Source organism: Kogia breviceps, chromosome 4 (assembly GCF_026419965.1).
Source record: "Kogia breviceps isolate mKogBre1 chromosome 4, mKogBre1 haplotype 1, whole genome shotgun sequence".
In the NCBI taxonomy this organism is placed as follows: Eukaryota; Metazoa; Chordata; class Mammalia; order Artiodactyla; family Physeteridae; genus Kogia; species Kogia breviceps.
Genome location: NC_081313.1, coordinates 179,380,007 through 179,397,106, shown reverse-complemented (window position 1 = coordinate 179,397,106; position 17,100 = coordinate 179,380,007). Strand labels below are relative to the sequence as shown.

At 55.8% G+C, this 17,100-nt stretch overlaps 2 protein-coding genes across 3 annotated transcripts; one reads left to right on the top strand and one right to left on the bottom strand.

The window, feature by feature from the left end:
* Nucleotides 1-1,942: 1,942 nt before the first annotated feature.
* SHD (Src homology 2 domain containing transforming protein D) lies at nucleotides 1,943-8,340 on the top strand. Of its 2 annotated transcripts, XM_067033060.1 has the most exons (7): nucleotides 1,943-2,773; nucleotides 2,978-3,285; nucleotides 4,381-4,486; nucleotides 4,565-4,753; nucleotides 5,956-6,079; nucleotides 7,194-7,313; nucleotides 7,923-8,340. In XM_067033060.1, exons 2-7 carry the CDS (start codon nucleotides 3,007-3,009, stop codon nucleotides 8,107-8,109), a joined length of 1,005 nt encoding a protein of 334 aa, XP_066889161.1. In that variant the 5' UTR covers nucleotides 1,943-2,773; nucleotides 2,978-3,006; the 3' UTR covers nucleotides 8,110-8,340. The 2 variants fall into 2 exon arrangements, with proteins under 2 accessions (XP_066889161.1, XP_058917480.1); XM_059061497.2 differs by lacking the exon at nucleotides 1,943-2,773 and having other exon boundaries at nucleotides 2,909-3,285.
* Nucleotides 8,341-9,378: 1,038 nt separating this feature from the next.
* Nucleotides 9,379-16,478, bottom strand: TMIGD2 (transmembrane and immunoglobulin domain containing 2). Its single transcript, XM_067033055.1, has 5 exons — nucleotides 16,391-16,478; nucleotides 14,176-14,535; nucleotides 10,073-10,102; nucleotides 9,869-9,982; nucleotides 9,379-9,537 (listed from the first exon to the last, which is right to left on the bottom strand). Exons 1-5 carry the CDS (start codon nucleotides 16,470-16,472, stop codon nucleotides 9,464-9,466), a joined length of 660 nt encoding a protein of 219 aa, XP_066889156.1. The 5' UTR covers nucleotides 16,473-16,478; the 3' UTR covers nucleotides 9,379-9,463.
* Between the last annotated feature and the right edge of the window lie 622 nt (nucleotides 16,479-17,100).

Below are 17,100 nucleotides of genomic sequence, written 5' to 3'. Positions count from 1 at the left end.
ATTTCACAGACGGGAAAACAGGCCAGGTCACTTACTCAAGGTCAGGTGGGCTGGGATTCCAGAAACCCAGCACTACCCGGGAGGAGACCCTGATGGAGGAGACCCTGATAAACCGTCTTTCAGACCCTGAATGCTGGGGGAAGAGAGGTCCCCTCAGCCCAGGACCCCCAGACCACTCGTCTCCGTCTCCTTGCCTTTGTCCATGCACTGCCCGCCTCCTGGCTTTGCTCTCTTGCCCCCTCCTCCCCCAGTCAGAAAGGCAAAACCCAAGAGGTTACGTGGCTTTTCAAGGTCATACCACTGCAGGGCCGCCGGACCTCCAGCCTGGCTCTAACCCTCGTCCACCATCTCCCGCCCCTCCTCAAGCCTCCTCCCTGCTCCTGCAGTGGGAGTGGGGGCAGCCCCAGGAGAAACCAGCTCAAAAGCGCAGGGAAGTCAAACGCCTTTTGATTCTGCCTCCAGGGCCTCTAATTGCTATTCCTGACTCACACCGGCATTAGAAGGCCCCTTTCAAATATTTATACCTTAGACGTCGCCTATTTATCTGACAGAGAGAGGACTCCGGATTTGATGAGATCTGTCAACAGCTCATCCCCGAGCCGGGTATTGCCTTGCCGCTGACAGAAGACAGGACAATTACCTGCCGTGCTCCCGGGGCAGTCCCCAGGGATGCTGCCTTGTCGCTGATCAGACAGGGCGGGGTGGGGTGGGGGGTGTCTGTGTGAGTGCTCTTCCGGAGGGAGGACCGAGTTCAACAGGTGCATGTGGAGGCCAACTCAGCCAAAGCAGGAAAGAGGAGGAGAGGACATAGGGACGCCCCTGCTGCCGTGAGGGGCCTTGCCTCATCAGCTCTGGACCTCAGTTTCCCCATCTGGCAAATGGGGCTAACAGTGAAAGGGAGATGGAGAACCTCTGATTCCACGAAGAGACCTGATGGGGGTCGAGTGCCACCCCAAGCCAGGCCATATCACAGCGTCCAGGCAGAAGTGAGCTGCGGGGTGTGTCCGCCCTCTCTGTGCCTCAGTTTTCCCATCAGGAAAAAAAATGTCACATCCTCCTGGTGATCTTTCCTCCAGCTCTCTGAGTTTTTCCTATTAGAAACCCCATTTTTCAAATCAGGAAAGCAAAGCGTGGCCTGCATAGACATTGCCCAGGCCCCACTATTCTTTGGCGGGGGGGCGCGGAGTAGGGGAGAGCTCACTCTGACTAGTGTCTGGTCCTGCCTCCCCTCCAAGCCACACGCCCACCCTAGGGGGCTTGGAGAAGGGAATCTGAGGTTCCATCCTTCCTGACTACCCCTCTCTTACTCTTTCTATCCGGGGGTCACTGAGCAAGCCCCCTTATGGGGAAAGAGAAACAATGTGTTTGCTTTGGAACTGGCCAGCAGCTCCCTTTGCCTCGCTTACTCCCCCCCCCCACCCCCAAATCCGTTAGTGTCCTCGCCCCCTGACAGCTGCAGCTGCCAACAGGCAGCCAGGCCAGGCGAGACACCTCTCATTTCTGTCCCCCTCCCGGCCTCCACCCCCAGAAACCACAAAGGGACAGATGCCGAAGGCACACTCCAGGCACAGATACCATCTCCTTTCCCCTGGCCAGCTGCCCCAAACCCCTTCCCCCATGCTGCAATTAGTCCCCTGGGGAGAAGGGACGGAGAAGAGCCCTCTTGGGGGAGGGGAAGCCAGAACCCCGTCCCTTCCGTTGCAAACCCCCCTTCCTTCGGCTGCGTCAATATCCATTGTAGCCGGTGACCTCTGGAACAATCTCCACACCCCCAATCTCCTGGTCAGTTTCGTCGCCAGATCCTGGTTCAATTTCCAACCTCAATAGTGGTCAAGCTCACCTCCTCTGCTGGTCAGTTTCACCCCCGCTCGCTGTCAAGTCCAGCCCTCCATTTCCCGGCCAATTTCCACCTCCCCTCCCTCTCCCCCTTCCCCATCTCCACACCTCTCGTTCTCCGGAGCAAGGTCAGCCCCTGTGGGTTTCCACCTCCTGCGCTCCTCGCTCGCCCGTGCCAGCCTCGGTTCCTCCGGGTCACTGTCGAGCCGCCGCGGCCTCGGCCCCCGAGACTCCCGCCCCGCATCCCCTCTCCCTCCCCGGGCAGATGCTCCCCTCCCTCCCCAGAACAGCTGAAGGTCTCAGTCACCTCCGAGGGGAGCGCAGGGGGAGGGGAGGGGAGGGGGCGGGGAAGCCTTGACGTCGCTGCCCGGGACCCGGCCCGGGGCTGGTAGGGGCTGGGGCGTCCGCCTGAGAGCCCCCTCCCCAAAGTCCCACCTCCCGGGCGCGCGCCGGCGGCTGCGGCTAAAGTCCCTCCGAAAGCGTGAAGGGGGGTTGGAGATTTTATTTTCCTTTGTGCCCGCGACTGGGGCCGGATCGAGGCGGCCGGGCCGGGGGGGCCGTGGGATTGGGGCTCCCCCCGGAGCGGCGAGGAGCGCAACAAAGGATGCGCCGCACCGGGGTCACCGTCCCCGCGGCCCAACTTTGCGCGCGGCGCCCGAGTCCCCGGGGAGCCTGCCCGCTGCGCTGAGAACCCAGGCGTGCGGGCTGAGCCAGGGCTTGGGGGCGTCCGCAGGCGGCGCTTTCCCCGCCCCTCGGCCCCGAGGAGGGGATCCCGGAGCTTCCCGGAGGCAACGGGTGGCCGAGCCTTGCAAGGAGAGCGCGCTGCCCGCGGAAAGTCCGCGGATGCCCCTCGCTCTGGCTGGACGACCCCGCGCTCGGCGTTCAGGGCCCTACGGGGCTCCCCCTTCCCCCGCCGACCTTCCAGAGCCGGGCTAAGGTGCGCTTTTGCTCCTCGTCCCCCTTCCTCCCTCCTCTGTCTCCTCCTTTTTCCCCCCCTTTCCCCCCTCCTCTGAGCCCAGCCAAGGGTCACACCTGATATTTCTCCTCTTCCTTCCTCCCTTCCTTTTCCCCCCTGATCCTCCCTAGGGACTCTGCCGAGGAAGGGGGCCCAGAAGAGGGCATGTGGGTCCTCTTCTGACAGTGACCAGGTTCGGGGTGACACGCGCTCAAATGGCCAAGTGGCTACGAGACTACCTGAGCTTTGGCGGTCGGAGGCCCCCTCCGCAGCCGCCCACCCCCGACTACACGGACGGTGACATCCTGCGGGCCTACCGGGAGCAGAGAGATCTGGACTTTGAGGACCCCTATGAGGGTGCAGACGGCCGCCTAGAGACCGACTCCGCGGGGCCCGGGGGCTCCAAGGGCGACTCTCCAAAGCACCGGCTCATCAAGGTGGAGGCGGTCGACATGGCCAGAGCCAAGGTCTTGCTGGGCAGCCCCCGGGAAGAGGTGCGTGGCTAAGGCCCAGGGGTTGGGTGGCCCCAGGAGACTGGGTGGGACGGCCAGGCTAGGCTTCCCCAGGACTTTGGGGAACGTGTTTTACGTGTGACCCCAGGGAAAGACCAGGGCACCAGCTGGACACTCCCCAATCCTCCATCCGCTTCGTGGAGTTTCATATCTGCCCCTTTTCACTGCACGGCGCTGGTTGTCCTCCTCCCTCTCTGACTGGCTTTGTGCCCCTGTCCTCCTGCTTCCTGATTCCCCCCTTCTGGATCCCTCCACACAGCTTCCCTTCCTCTTAGCAGCTGAAGGGATCTTCCTTAAACAGATCTGAGTGAGTCAGTTTCCTGCGGGCACTTAAACATCCCCACCACTACTCTCCAACCTTCCTCTCTTATTACTCCCATTTTACAGAAGTGGAAACTGAGGCTCACAGAAGAGAAGCGACTGGCCCAAGGTCACATGGCTCTAGCTTGTTAGAACTTGAACCCAAACCTGCCTCCAATGCCCATGCTTTTTTTTTTTTTTTTCCAGTACTGTTCCTAGAGGATCAGGGGGTCCACCCCAAACCCTCAGTGGAGAGACAGAGAAGGCTTCAAAGAGGGTTATGGTAGGCTGTGTCAGGTAGTGGTTAATGGCACAGAGAAAGGTAGGAGGAAGCAGGGACTCAGGGAAGCAGACAACCTAGGATCAAACGCTGCTTCTTACTTATCAGCTGTGTGACCCTGAGCAAGTCACCTGCCCTCTCTATGCCTTGGTTTCCTCATCTGTAAAATGGGGATAAGGTACTTACTGAGTGTTGGTACTACAAGTAAATATACGTGAAGTCTTTAGAACAGTACTGGCACCTGATCATTACAATGATTGAAGAAGGGAGGTACGGATCTGTGTCGGGGAGAATCAGAACAGCACAGAGGAAGAGAACAAGGGAAGCTGTATCTGCAAACACTCGTGGGTGGAAGAGAAAACTACTTGCTTGGAGGGGTTGTATCAGATGACACAGAGACAGCAGGCAAGAGGTGTAGTATCGCCCAGCAGAGGTATTCAGAGCTAGGCTTGGTCTCCCTGAGCCCTTGACTCCCTCCCCTTCCTTTCTGTCTCCAGTTGGAGGTCGACACCGAGTACTCGGACCCCTTTGATGCCCAACCTCACCCGTCACCCCCGGATGATGGCTACATGGAGCCCTACGATGCCCAGCGAGTCATGAGCGGTGAGTGGGCGGAGCTTGGGGGAAGGGGACAGGGTCCCAGGTGGGAGTGGGAGCTGACCAGAGTCCTCGGCCTCCCAGAACTGCCATACAGGAGGGTGCAGCTGTATGACACTCCCTATGAGGAGCAGGACCAAGATCTGGGAGATGGACCTCCTTCAGGGTGGAAACCTCGGCAGAGCCGGCTGCCCCAGGAGGATGAACGGCCGGCGGACGAATATGACCAGCCCTGGGAGTGGAAGAAAGACCACATCTCCAAGGCGTTTGCAGGTGCTTCTCTGACCCTGACCTCTGAATGCCTGCATCCCTCTATTTCCTGCTCTGGTCACATTCCCTGTTTCAACCTACAGAGTAAATCCCCATCACCTGTCACTTTGGTGGTTTGTTAATTCTCACTAAAGTGTGAATGACTGATAGTCATAACTTCCCAGGAGAATCTGTAACTTCTTGCGGGATTTTAGTTCCCCGATCAGGGATTGAACCTAGGCCCTTGGCAGTGAAAGTGCAGAGTCCTAAACACTGGACTGCCAGGGAATTCCCTGAAACCCCTTTCAGAGTGCAATGGAACCTACTCATTCTTGTCAGTATAGTGCAGGAATAGACTTTGATGTCAGACTAGATCTGGGTTTGTGTCACTTGGGCAAATCCCTTTATCTCTCTGAGTCTCAGTTCCCTTACCTGTAAAATGGGGATCATTCTAGTACCTATCGAATAGGGTACTTGTAAGTTGAGTTCTAAAGTGCTCAATTACACAGGAGGCGTTGTGGAAGAAGGTAGCATTTCCTGGAGTCAATTCGTAACTGAGTTGGGTAAGCTTGAATAAGTCTCTGAACCTCAGTTTCCTCTTCTGTAAAGAGGGAATAATAAGGTCAGTTTTAAGAAATAAAATAACTTGGACTTCCCTAGCGGTCCAGTGTTTAAGACTTCGTTCTTCCATTGCAGGGGGCACGGGTTTGATCCCTGGTCGGGGAACTAAGATTCCCGCATGCTGCATGGTGCGGCCAAAAAAATAAATAAATAAGGAAAAAAATAACTTGGACCAGGAAGAGTTGTGCGTACCCAAATCTGCCCCAGAAGTTGTATGACTGTGAGGGAAATTGGAGCTCAGTGCCTCAGTCTACCTGTCTGTATATTGGGGGTGGTTTTCTAGCTCTAGGAGTTGGCCACAATCAGGCAGAACTTCCCACCCACCCCTCTAGCCACACCCCTGCTCTCTGATTTATCACTCAGGGAACTGCCCACCCTTCTATGCCACCAGATTCAAGAATGACCACACCCCTTTCTTCTGAAGGCTAATTGGTTGCTCATGTACCAATCCCGCCCCAGCCTTAAGCCCAACCCCTCCTCTTCTGGGTTCTGATAGGTTGCCCTAAGCTGGCACCGCCTTCCTACTGAAATTCCACTGGCTTGCCCCCACCCCACCCTCTTGAGGTAGGCGGGACTTAACCATTTTCTCTTTAAACCTTCTCCAGTGCAGTTTGACGGTCCGGAGTGGGAAAGAACCTCAGGCTCGGCCAAGGAACTCCGGAGACTCCCGCCCAGAAGCCCCCAGCCTGCAGAGCGCGTGGACCCGGCCCTGCCTCTGGAAAAACAGCCGTGAGTGGGGAAGTTGAAGATGGAGTTGAATCCTTCCCTGCCCCACACCAGCCACAGATTCCTCGGGCCAGGGGGGCTGGAGGAACTTTCACTCATTCACTTCATTCATTTCTTAAACTAATCTTTTCTGGGTGACAGTGCCTGCTGTGGGCCAGACACCCAGCACGGTGCAAAGCAGAATCAGATGGCGTCTCCGTTCCCTCCGGCGTCAGATTCTGGGTTCAAATCCCTTCTCTATCTTTTGGCTCTGTGGCCTTGGGCAAGTCACTTAACCTCTCCAAACCTTGGGCTCAACACCTCCAAGTCAGTGCCTGCCTCACACAGAATAATAGGGGGTTTCCTCCCTTCCTTTGAGTGGGGTTTATAAGCCTGAGAGCAAAGAGACAGACATCTTTCTCACCCCCAGGAGATCTTGTGGTGAAGGTGGGAGGAGCAGGATTTTGAAGGGGTCCCAACTTTAGGCTGGGGTGAAGCTCACAAGCTGGGAGAGTCTGTGTCTCTCCAGTCTAGGAGCTTCTCAGTGAACTCCCCGAGCCCCCAGAGCCCAGCCCTGTGAGTACCAAGGTGTGTTTATCACAGTCATTCCCAAACCTCTTAGGTGGGCAGTACAGAACTGCCTAATTAACACAAGCACAGGGTATTTTCTTTCAATACAAACAACTGTTTGGGGCTCATCTGTCTTTGACACTTTGCTCCTACTGCTAACTTCTCTTTGAGCACATTAAAGAAAAATATTATGTAACAAATGGTACAGGTGGGTTGGGGAAACAGGATGTGGTGAATCTCATGAAAGTGATATGCAAGTGATTCGAGTTGGGGGATTAGGGAGGGGTTGAGGACACTTGGAGACCCAGCTGAGGGAGGCTGTGAAAATCAAGGTCGGGGTATGTGCTGAATTGGAAGGAGCAGCTCCAGGTTGACCTGGGTTCAGCTCCCTCCCAGGGATAACCTTGTCTGCCTGAAAACCAGGCTCCTCTTGAGAACTCCAAGGGAATTTGTCTCACTTGTTTGCCTGGACGTCACAAGTCCTTGGAAGAGCCGTGCCTGCATCCAGCCCCAGGATGTGTTGGAAAGGGGGACTGCCCTTCAGGAGACCTCTGTCCCCACCCCCTAGGTGGTTTCACGGCCCGCTGAGCCGGGCAGATGCCGAGAACCTCCTGTCGCTCTGCAAGGAAGGCAGCTACCTCGTGCGGCTCAGCGAGACCAGCCCCCAAGACTGCTCCCTATCCCTCAGGTGAGACCGCAGCCCCCTGGAGGGACAGAGGGTCACAGGACTGCATGCTTTCCGAAGCAGAGGGGTGTGTCTCCAGCAGCCAGTGGGCGGGACTTCCAGGGCTGATGGACAGAGCTTTCAGGCCAGGGAGTGGGGCTTATGGGACCCATGGGCGAGGCTTCTAGGCAAGAGGGCGGAGCTTCCAGAGAGGCCACCGGCTCGGTTCCGACTGAGAATGAACTCCCTGTCACTGGAGGTATGCAAGAAGATGGAGAGGAAGCCATACCGTAGATCTAGGGCTTGAGTGAGATGGGGACCCAGGGACCCTAGACTGAGGGTAACTAGTGAGGAGCCCAGGACGGGTAGCACAAGGTGTCAAGAGGTTTGGAGAGAAAGTGCCTTCTGTGTTCCTGGCGAGGAACCTCCAGCCTGTCTTGATATAGGGGACAAGCTCGGAAGGCATCCCCGCAGTGTGGAACTAGCCAAGAGCTTGACGCCAAATGGCTGTTAATCAGAAATATTAGGGGATGCCAGCGTCGGGCTCCTGGGGGCCATGAGGGGGTGGCTTTAGGGTTGGAGAGCGTGGACGGGTCTGGAGTGCTGGGTACCCCCTCTGACCCCTGTCTCCAGGAGCAGCCAGGGCTTCCTGCATCTGAAGTTTGCTCGTATCCGGGAGAACCAGTTCGTGCTGGGTCAGCACAGCGGCCCCTTCCCCAGCGTCCCGGAGCTGGTGCTCCATTATAGCTCCCGCCCACTGCCCGTGCAGGGCGCTGAGCATCTGGCCCTGCTGTACCCCGTGGTCTCACAGACCCCCTGACTGAGCCTCAGGCCCCCGCCCTGGGCTGTGAGGACACAGATCCGTGGCTGCAAACGGTGGAGGTCTTTCCAGTCCTGGAGAAGGCTGGCTGGAGAGACACCCCCCCCCCCGCCCCTCCAGGCTCCGGGTCTTTATCAGAGCCGCCCTGCTCAGCCTCCTTCTGGGTTCTACCGATCAGAATTGTGTCTCAAAGCCCTCCTCTGGCCTAGAAAATAAATAAGTTATTGTGTGTTTCAAGTGTCCTTTCTGGAAGGTGGGGATCTCAGCCCCTCAGAAGGAAGAGGGGAAGCAGACCCTTGGAGGGGGAAGAGCAACCCCAGCTCCTTGTTTTGGGGATGGAGCTGAGGTTGGAGCCTGAATGGCTCACAGGGAGGGACCAGAATTCAGAGAGCTGGAGACTGGCAGGGAGAGAGAGGCATGGAGGCAGATAAAAACCCGGAGACAGTGGATGGAGACCAGCAGATTAAAAAGATGGAGGAACCGAGGGGGGTGAGGCTCTCAGGCCAACCCTGCCCCCACCCTGCCTCTCCTCCCTATTCCGGGCGGGTGGGCGGGCAGGCAGGCAGGCAAGGGCTGATGCTGCAGAAAGGACATCTGTCCCCATGGAAACAGCAGAAGTGGGGGAGGGGAGCCAGGCCCAGCTGGTGTCACTTCAAGGTGACAGTCGGGCAGGAGACCCCGGGGGGCTGATAAATGCCAGGAAGCCCCGATCTCCCCCCGCACCCAACTCCAAGCCTGCCTTGGGGGGAGGTACCAGCTGGGGAGGGGGGGTGCGTCCAGCTCCGGGCACTGTTTTGAAGCCAGGGGCATCACTTCTCTGCTAATTGGACATGTCTCTCCAAGGATAAGAGGCGGAAGGCTTGCGGGTCGTCAAAGGGCCCCCTCACCACAGTGGTCCTCTGAGACCCCCCTGCTGACTCCTCAGATCTCTTTAGCACTCCCAAATTGCCACAAATTCTGGCTTTGTTTTCTTCATGAGCCTTTATTGGGTGTTCTGTGGGCAAGGGAGAGGTCCAGCCTCATAGAAATGAGGAGGGGCCGTGTCTTAGGAGGAACTGCTGGACTTCGTGATCCTCCTGGAGTAAGTCACATCTTCACGTAGCTGCTGCGGGGTCCTCTCTGGGTCTCTGGGGGTCCTGATTCGTCTTCTCACTTCAAGGAATCCTCTTGGCCTTGGCTGCCCAGAGAAGCCTAGGCCAGGAGAGACTCCAACTGTAGAGATGGGGTGACTGGGCCTGGGGCTGGAGGAAGATTTGGAGGCCAGAGGCCGCTTGGGGGTGTGGGGCCAGGGGAAAGAGATCGAATAGAAGCTTTGGCCCTTCTGATTCTTGCTGGAGATGTCCAGCACCTTCCCCTACACAGGCCATGCCTCAGTCTTCCTTGGGGCCCTCTGGGGCTTGTATAGGGCATTGCTGTAGATTGGATTCCCTGCAATGGAAGAGGGGGGTATGACACCAAGAGGGGAGAATCACTTAAGAGAGCCTGGCCCTCTCCAGCCCACTTTCTGAAGGCTTTGTCTATGCCTCTGAAAAACATGGGTGTAGGGGCCAGCCTTCGCCATGTATTCCCCTTCTCTGCCTCCCAGCCTCACCCTCGCTCCGTCCAAAAGGGGCAGGTATCAAAGTCAGAAGGGTCTGCGTTCCATCCTTGTCAAGCAGCTGCAGTTCCCGCCTCCGCCACGCGGGGGCGGGGTCGCCAGTGGATGCGGTGCTCGTGGGCACCGTCCTCCCTCCGAGCGGCTACCTGCGCGGTTCCTTACCTGCGTCTCTATTCCGGCAGCGGCGGCGGCCCCAGATCCAGGCGCCCAGAGCGAAAGCGGCCACGGCCACGGCCACGGCCACGGCCCCAGTCACCAGCAGTGGGAAGGAGAGCCCTGGGGAGGCGTTGGTGGCTTGTGGGCGTTCTGGCTGGGGGCGGGGCACGGGGGGTGGGGCGGGGCGGGGCGGGGCGGGGCGGGGCTCACCTGGGAAGCTCCGGTTCAGTAGCCCGCCATCTGCCGAGAAGAAACCCACGTCTCAGGGGAGCTCACCTTCGAGTCCGGCTTCCTGCACCCCTTCCGGGTAAGAGCCCCTCTACCCCGTGTGGGACCTCAGGGTTCTTGCCCCTGCCATGCTGTGTGAGTTCAGGCAGGGATTTGCTCTGAACCTGTTTCCTCTTTTGAAGAAAGGATACTAATCATTCCTATCTTGCTGGGTTATTGTGAATTAACTGCCAACGGGGTTTTCTCATCATGAGTTCCATCATCCCCACCATGAGCTGCACCACCCTTGTCATGAGCCCCATTGCTGCCCTAATAGGCTCCACCGTTCCCATCACAAGCCTTATCGTCCCCACCCTTAGTCCCATCACCCTGAACATGAGCTCCATCATCCTCATTTTTTTTTTTGCGTTATGCGGGCCTCTCACTGCTGTGGCCTCTCCCGTTGCGGAGCACAGGCTCCGGACGCACAGGCTCAGCGGCCATGGCTCACGGGCCTCGCCGCTCTGCGGCATGTGGGATCTTCCCGGACCGGGGCTCGAACCCGTGTCCCCTGCATCGGCAGGCGGACTCTCAACCACTGCGCCACCAGGGAAGCCCCATCATCCTCATTTTGAGCTCCACCATCTTCACCAGGAACTTCACCAGCACCATCATGAGCTCCATCATCCCGATCGTGGGATCTGTCGTCCTCATGGCTCCTGTTTTTTGAGCGTCTACACTGTGTCGGTCCCAAGAAAACTGAGCCTCAGAGAGCCTGAGTCACTTGCCTGGAGTCACACACCCAGGCAACAGCTGGGCCCTGCTTTGAACAAAGGTCTTTCTCCCCTCAGCTTCCCTCTACCTTCCTTGTTTCAGAAAGAAAGGAAGGGGAAAAAAACCAAACCAAAACAAACAAAAACTTACACGGGCCTGAATTTTTGAGTCTTGCTGAATAATCAGCATCATAGACACAATAATAACCACTTATGTTTACTGAGGACTTACTATGTTCCAGACCCTGCAATAAACTCTTTAGATATAATCACTTTAAATTCACCTAATCTGATGAGGAAAGCACTATTAGCTGAATTTTGATGACTAAGGAAACAGGCACAGAAGGGTCAAGTCACTTGCCCAAAGTCACACAGCAAGTGAATGGTAGAATGGAGATGTGCTTTCAGGTCTGTATAACTGACATGAACCCCAGCCAAAGGCGCCTTCTTCTGTGACTAAGACGAGACCCAGAGCCCCCAACCCCTTCATCTTGCAGGTTCTAAAGTTGGCAGTGGTCCCATGGTTCCAGGCAGCTGTTCAGGGATGGGGAAGCCAGCTGTGGGGAGCTGGACCTGTGCCCGCTCACTCTCGCTCCCTCACAGCTGCCAACAACTCACAGCCTGGTGCCTCTGCTAATTGGTAATCGGCCCCCTCGTCACTGGAGGGGTCGGGGGCAGGCAGGACAGCCATAACACACCGCCCCAGAGGCAGGCAGTGAGTGGGTCCTGCCAGCTGGAGACAGATGGGCGTCTCTTGGGCTTGGGAGCCTGGGTGGTGCTTCATTTTGCCTGATACGGGCCAGGCATGTGCCCAAGGCCCTCAGGAACCGCCGAGAGAGAGCAGGACCCCATCGGGTCAACCCGGGTCTCCGGCCCCTATGGTTTGGCCTATAATGGGGTGTCATGCAGAGTGGGGGAAATGCATGAGGTGGGCTCTGGAGAAAGCTGGCTGCATCCCCGGCTTGTGTGTGTGGTTGGATGTGTCTTGGCCCTTCCTGGGCCTCAGCTTTATCCTCTGTAAAGTGAGGCAGCTGGCTTAGCTGATCGGGAAAGTGGCTTCCAGCCTTGAGAGTCCATGGCTTTCGCTTTCGTTTATTTGTTTGGCCACGCCACACGGTTTGCGGGATCTTAGTTCCGCGACCCGCCAGGGATCGAACCCGTGCCCCCTGCAGTGGAAGCGTGGAAGCCTAACCCCTGGACCCCCAGGGAATTCCCGGGAGTCAGTGGTTTTCAATTCTGGATTCTGCAATTCTAGAATTTTCTGCTCCTACACACTTTGTGATTGCAAAATTCTAAGAGTCTCTCTGGGACTCCCCAGGGGGTCCAGTGGTTAAGAATCCATCCTGCAATGCAGGAGACACCAGTTCGATCCCTGGTCAGAGAGCCAGGATCCCATGGGCCGCAGGGCAACTAAGCCCACGCGCCACAACTAGAGAGCCTGAGTGCTGCAACTGGGACTTAACGTGGCCAAAATATAAATAAATAAATATTTAGAAAAAAAAATTCTGGGAGTCTCTCTTTTTAAAGTATTTAAGACGGGTTTCCCTGGTGGCGCAGTGGTTAAGAATTCACCTGCCAGTGCAGGGGACACAGGTTCGAGCCCTGTTCCGGGAAGATCCCACATGCCGCGGAGCAACTAAGCCCGTGTGCCACAACTACTGAGCCTGTGCTCTAGAGCCTGCGAACCACAACTACTGAGCCCGTGCACCACAGCTACTGAAGCCCGCACGCCTAGAGCTAAGAACCTTAATTTGTTCCCCGATGAAATGTTAATACCACAGACATTCTGTGGTATTATAAACTCTGTTTATGGGCTGTCTGCATATCGATGCTTTGTACATAAAAAGCGTAAGATTTTCTTTGCTCCCAAGAACAAATTTTTGCCTCCTTAGGAGTGACAGTCCCATGCAGAACATATGCTGTAATTCTCAGAGCTTAGAATTTATGTCCCTAGGATTCTAGAACTGCAAGATTCTATCCTGTGGTTTGAGATTCTGGAATTGTCTTCATTACAATAGAAATGTGTCCTTATGTTGACCAAAAGACAAGTTCTAGATTGTTCACAGCAGCCTTATTCATAATAGCCAAAACCCAGAAGCTGCCCAAATGGTCCTCGGTAGGAAATTGGAATGATTGGTGGTGACGGAGGCCGCTCTGCATCAAGGATGAGCCACTGCTCCACACACCAACATGGAGAAATCTTCCAGACATCATGTTGAGTGAAAGATGTCAGAGACAGAATATACTCTGTGAGTCCGTTTAAGTAAAATGTGAAACCACTTAAAATAGATGTATGCTGTTAGAGGTCAGGATGGTGGGGTATGCATGAGGGTGGCATCTATGAGGAAGCAGATATGTGTGCTGAGCATGGTGGTGGGTACCCAAGTGTGTTCAGTTTGTGAGAATCCATTGCTGTGTTTGTATACATCCCTCCAAAATTCGTATGTTGAATCCTAACCCCCAATATTGATGGTAACTGGAGGTCGGGGCCTTTGGGAGGTGATTAGATCATGAGGGTAGACCCTTCATGAATGGGATCAGTGCTCTTATAAAAGGGACCCCAGGGGGACTTCCCTGATGGTCCAGTGGTTAAGACTCCACGCTTCCAGTGCAGGGGCGCAAGTTCGATCCCTGGTTGGGAAACTAAAATCCCACATGCCGTGCAGCAGCCCCCCCCCAAAAAAAATAAGGACCCCAGAGAGCCCCCCAGCTTCTTCTGCTACGTGAGGACATAGCTAGAAGGTGCAAACTCTGAAACGTGAAGAGGGTTCTCACCAGAACACAACCTTGCTGGTGCTTTGATCTTGGATTTCCAGCCTCCAGAATTCTGAGAAATAAATCTGTGGTTTATAAGCCACCCAGTCTGTAGCGTTTTGTTATAACAGCAGCCAAACAGACTAAGACATCCATTGAACTGGCCACTTACAGTGTGTGCATTTCTCTGTTTGTAGGATATACTTGAATAGCGTGTTTTATGGGATTGTTTTGAATCAGAATCCAGAATTATATATATTCAAGGGTTATTATAATTGTGATATCTTGGAACAGGGCTCAGCAAATACGGCCCGTTGCCTGTTTTTTTTTCAATAAAGTTTTATTGGCATCCAGGCCCACGCATTCCTGTAGGTATGCTTCTGGTGACTTTCATTCTGCAATGGCAGAGTGGAGTCATTGCAACAGAGGCTATCTGGTTTACAAACTTCTTGCATCTGCAGACTTTCTGTTCCTAGGAATCTGATTTGGAGAATTTATGTTTCTAGGAGTTTGAGATTCTACAGTTTTAAGATGTCTAGAAGTTCCAAGTCCCCAGCTTGCCCTCACACGCTCTCATACCTGTCTCCACCAGGAGCTGCGTCCCATTGCCCTGGGCCTCCTCCAAATCAGGGATCTCCACGGTCGCCCAGCACACGTAGAGCCCACTGTCACTGAGGCTCACGTGGTCCAGCTGCAGGGTGAGATTGCCAGGTGGCTGCCAGGAGATCCGGCCCCAAGGTCCGCAGACACCCACGGTGAGACTGCCATTGATGATGTGTGTCTGGCACAAGATGTCACCATCCTTGGTCCATTCGACGTGTAGCCGCTCCCAGGCCTGGGCCTGCACCACCTGGCAGGCCAAGGTCACCTGGCTGTCCTGCCTCACCTGCAGCAACTTGGGTGCCTGCTGCACACTCAGGCCTGTGGCTCCTTGCAGGGCTGGGGGACAGAAGAGGTGAGTGAGACCTTTCTCAGTGTGTGTGACTTACTGCATTAGCCAGCCCACAGGGATGAGGCAGTAAGAGTCTGAAAGCTTTGCTGTCTGTGTGATCTTTGCAAGGTTCTTGCTGAGGCTCAATGGCCTCATCTGTGAAATGGGGATAAGTCTCTCGGCACTTGCGAGATTTCAAGGTGGACTGTATGACGTGTCCGGCTCTCAGCCACACAAATATTGCCTCGCGCGAGCCAGACCCTGTCCTGGCCACTGTGGACACAGACACAAGAGGTGACTAAGACAAAAATCCCTCCCCTTGTGGAGCTGAGGGTCTGTGGGGAGAGAGAGACACTGGAAGTCGTGAAATGAGAATCCTGATGGAGGAAAGGAATGGGGAGTGGCACTAGGGAATAAGCATGAAGTGAGAGGATCTACTTATAGAGGATGGTCAGGGAAGGCCTCTCGGAGGAGGTGACATTTGAACAGGGATCTGAATGGTAAGAAGTAGTCAGTCGTAGGAAGGAAGGAAGATATGCAGGAAGAGCACTCCAGATAGAGGGAACAGGCGAAGGTCCTGAGGCTGGACCGTGCCTGGTAAGTTGCAGGAACAGTGAGGAGGCCCCTGGCTGGAGAAGAGCTAGCCCGCAGAGGAAGTGGGATCCAAGAAGTCAGCAGGGGGTGGCTTTTCCGAGGCCTGCAGGCTATGGGGGTGGGGTGTGGTGGGAGGTACAGAGGTGGGGGTGGGGAAAGGGGAGCAGTTTAGTTTTTAAACCTAAGTGTGATGGGAAACCAGGGGAGCAGGGAGGAAATGTGGCCCAATTTAAGTTTTAAAAAGATCACCGTGGGCTTCCCTGGTGGCGCAGTGGTTGAGAGTCCGCCTGCCGATGCAGGGGTGACGGGTTCGTGCCCCGGTCCGGGAAGCTCCCACATGCCTCAGAGCGGCTGGGCCCGTGAGCCATGGCCGCTGAGCCTGTGCGTCCGGAGCCTGTGCTCCGCAACGGGAGAGGCCACAACAGTGAGAGGCCCGCGAACCACACATACAAAAAAAAGATCAACCTGACTGCCATGGTGGGAACAGACTCTGACACAGGGAGATCAGGTGAGGCCAGGAAACGAGGGTCCAGGAGACCAGTGATGGGGGCCGGACCCTGGAAAGAAGTGGTCAGAGTCTGAATAGATTTTGAAAGTTGCCCCCAGAAGAACTACAAGAAGAACTGAATTGAGAGAGAGGGAAAGAGGGACAGTGGCAGATTTCCAAGGTTTAACCTGAGGGACTTTGTGAATGGTGGAGGCTTTGGGCCAAGATGGGGGACACCGAGGGAGAAGCAGGGCTGGAGGGGAAAGAAAGAGTTTGCTTTGGGCCATGAGAAGTCTGGGGTGTCTGTTAGACACCCCTTCAAGTTCCTGGTCTTTGGGGTGCAGTTGTAGCTGACGCTAGAGAGAGGAGATCCAGGCAAGAGTATTCCAGGCAGAGGAAACAGCAGGTGCAAAGGCCCGGAGGTGGGATCAAGATTGATGTGTTGGGATAAAAAAAAGAAAAAAGGAGAGGAGTCAGCAGACTGGCCATGGGGGAGAGAGGGAATGCAGAGGAGAGAGGAGATGAGAGAGGCCAGCGGAGCCAGGTCACGCGAGACTCGTACACAGGTCATAGTGTGAATTTTATCCTGCGGGCCCCTCTGAGGATCCTTGCTAGAGCCCTCCAACCCTTGTAAAGTTCTGAGTATCAGGGAGAGAGACGGGGCCTATCTGGCAGAGCAGAGAGACTGAGGTTTCGAGGGGCTCTGTATAGGAGGGGCAGGAAGCTGGGGTGATGGGTCACAACAGGATGGAGGCAGAGGGGAGGGAGGCCCAAGTACTCACCCCAGAACTGTGCCAGGAGGACCAGCACTGTGCCCAGGGAACCCATTCCTGGCCCATCAGGCTCCCCTCTCCCAGCTGGCATCCTGCCACCCCCTCTCCCCCTACTACATGACAGACTTCCTGTCACAGAGACATATGTGACACTCCACCCCCACCACAGAGGTATATGTAACACCCGGGCAGCCAGCAGACGTCCGGTGGCCACTGCTGCTTGGGGCTCCACTTCCTGTCACCTCCTGCCTCAGTTTCCCAGAAGTTTTTTTTTTAATCTGAAAAGCAGTATGCGTATGTGATGGAGATCATGTGAGTGAAAATCCTTCTAAAAGACTATATAAACACACCTAGGCTGGGGGGGACACGTTGAAGGTCAGGTGAGGCCAGGGGAGGGGAGGGGAGCCAGTGGCAGAGGCCTGAGCAGGGGACAGAATGGCAGAATCCCAGCCTCATTTATTTTGTCCCCAAGATGTCTTCCTTTGGGGTTCAGAGGAAGGGATTTCTGGTAATGGCCTTTGAGTCCCACGGCAGGTAGGGTGGCTCCCCTGTCCCCACAGCCTGGGGTGAAGTTTGGGGGCCCAGTCGAGGGGGTTCACAGGCTCTGGACTTTCTCCCAGCCCTGCACCCATCACCCCACAGCCGGCAGTACCCACCCCGGAGGAGGAAGCAGACTCCTAGGCCTCAATGTCTCACCCCCAACCACAGTGTGACCTCCT

Bases quoted from the DNA above. Each gene is read 5' to 3' on its own strand.
- SHD (XM_067033060.1), top strand. From the start codon at position 3,007: ATGGCCAAGTGGCTACGAGACTACCTGAGCTTTGGCGGTCGGAGGCCC. The intron at 6,080-7,193 runs GTGAGTGGGGAA...CCCACCCCCTAG, and splicing joins CTGCCTCTGGAAAAACAGCC to GTGGTTTCACGGCCCGCTGA. The intron at 7,314-7,922 runs GTGAGACCGCAG...CCCTGTCTCCAG, and splicing joins GACTGCTCCCTATCCCTCAG to GAGCAGCCAGGGCTTCCTGC.
- TMIGD2 (XM_067033055.1), bottom strand. From the start codon at position 16,472: ATGCCAGCTGGGAGAGGGGAGCCTGATGGGCCAGGAATGGGTTCCCTG. The intron at 10,103-14,175 runs GTATGAGAGCGT...TCTTCTCGGCAG, and splicing joins GCAGCTCCTGGTGGAGACAG to ATGGCGGGCTACTGAACCGG. The intron at 9,983-10,072 runs GTGAGCCCCGCC...ACGCCTCCCCAG, and splicing joins ACTGAACCGGAGCTTCCCAG to GGCTCTCCTTCCCACTGCTG.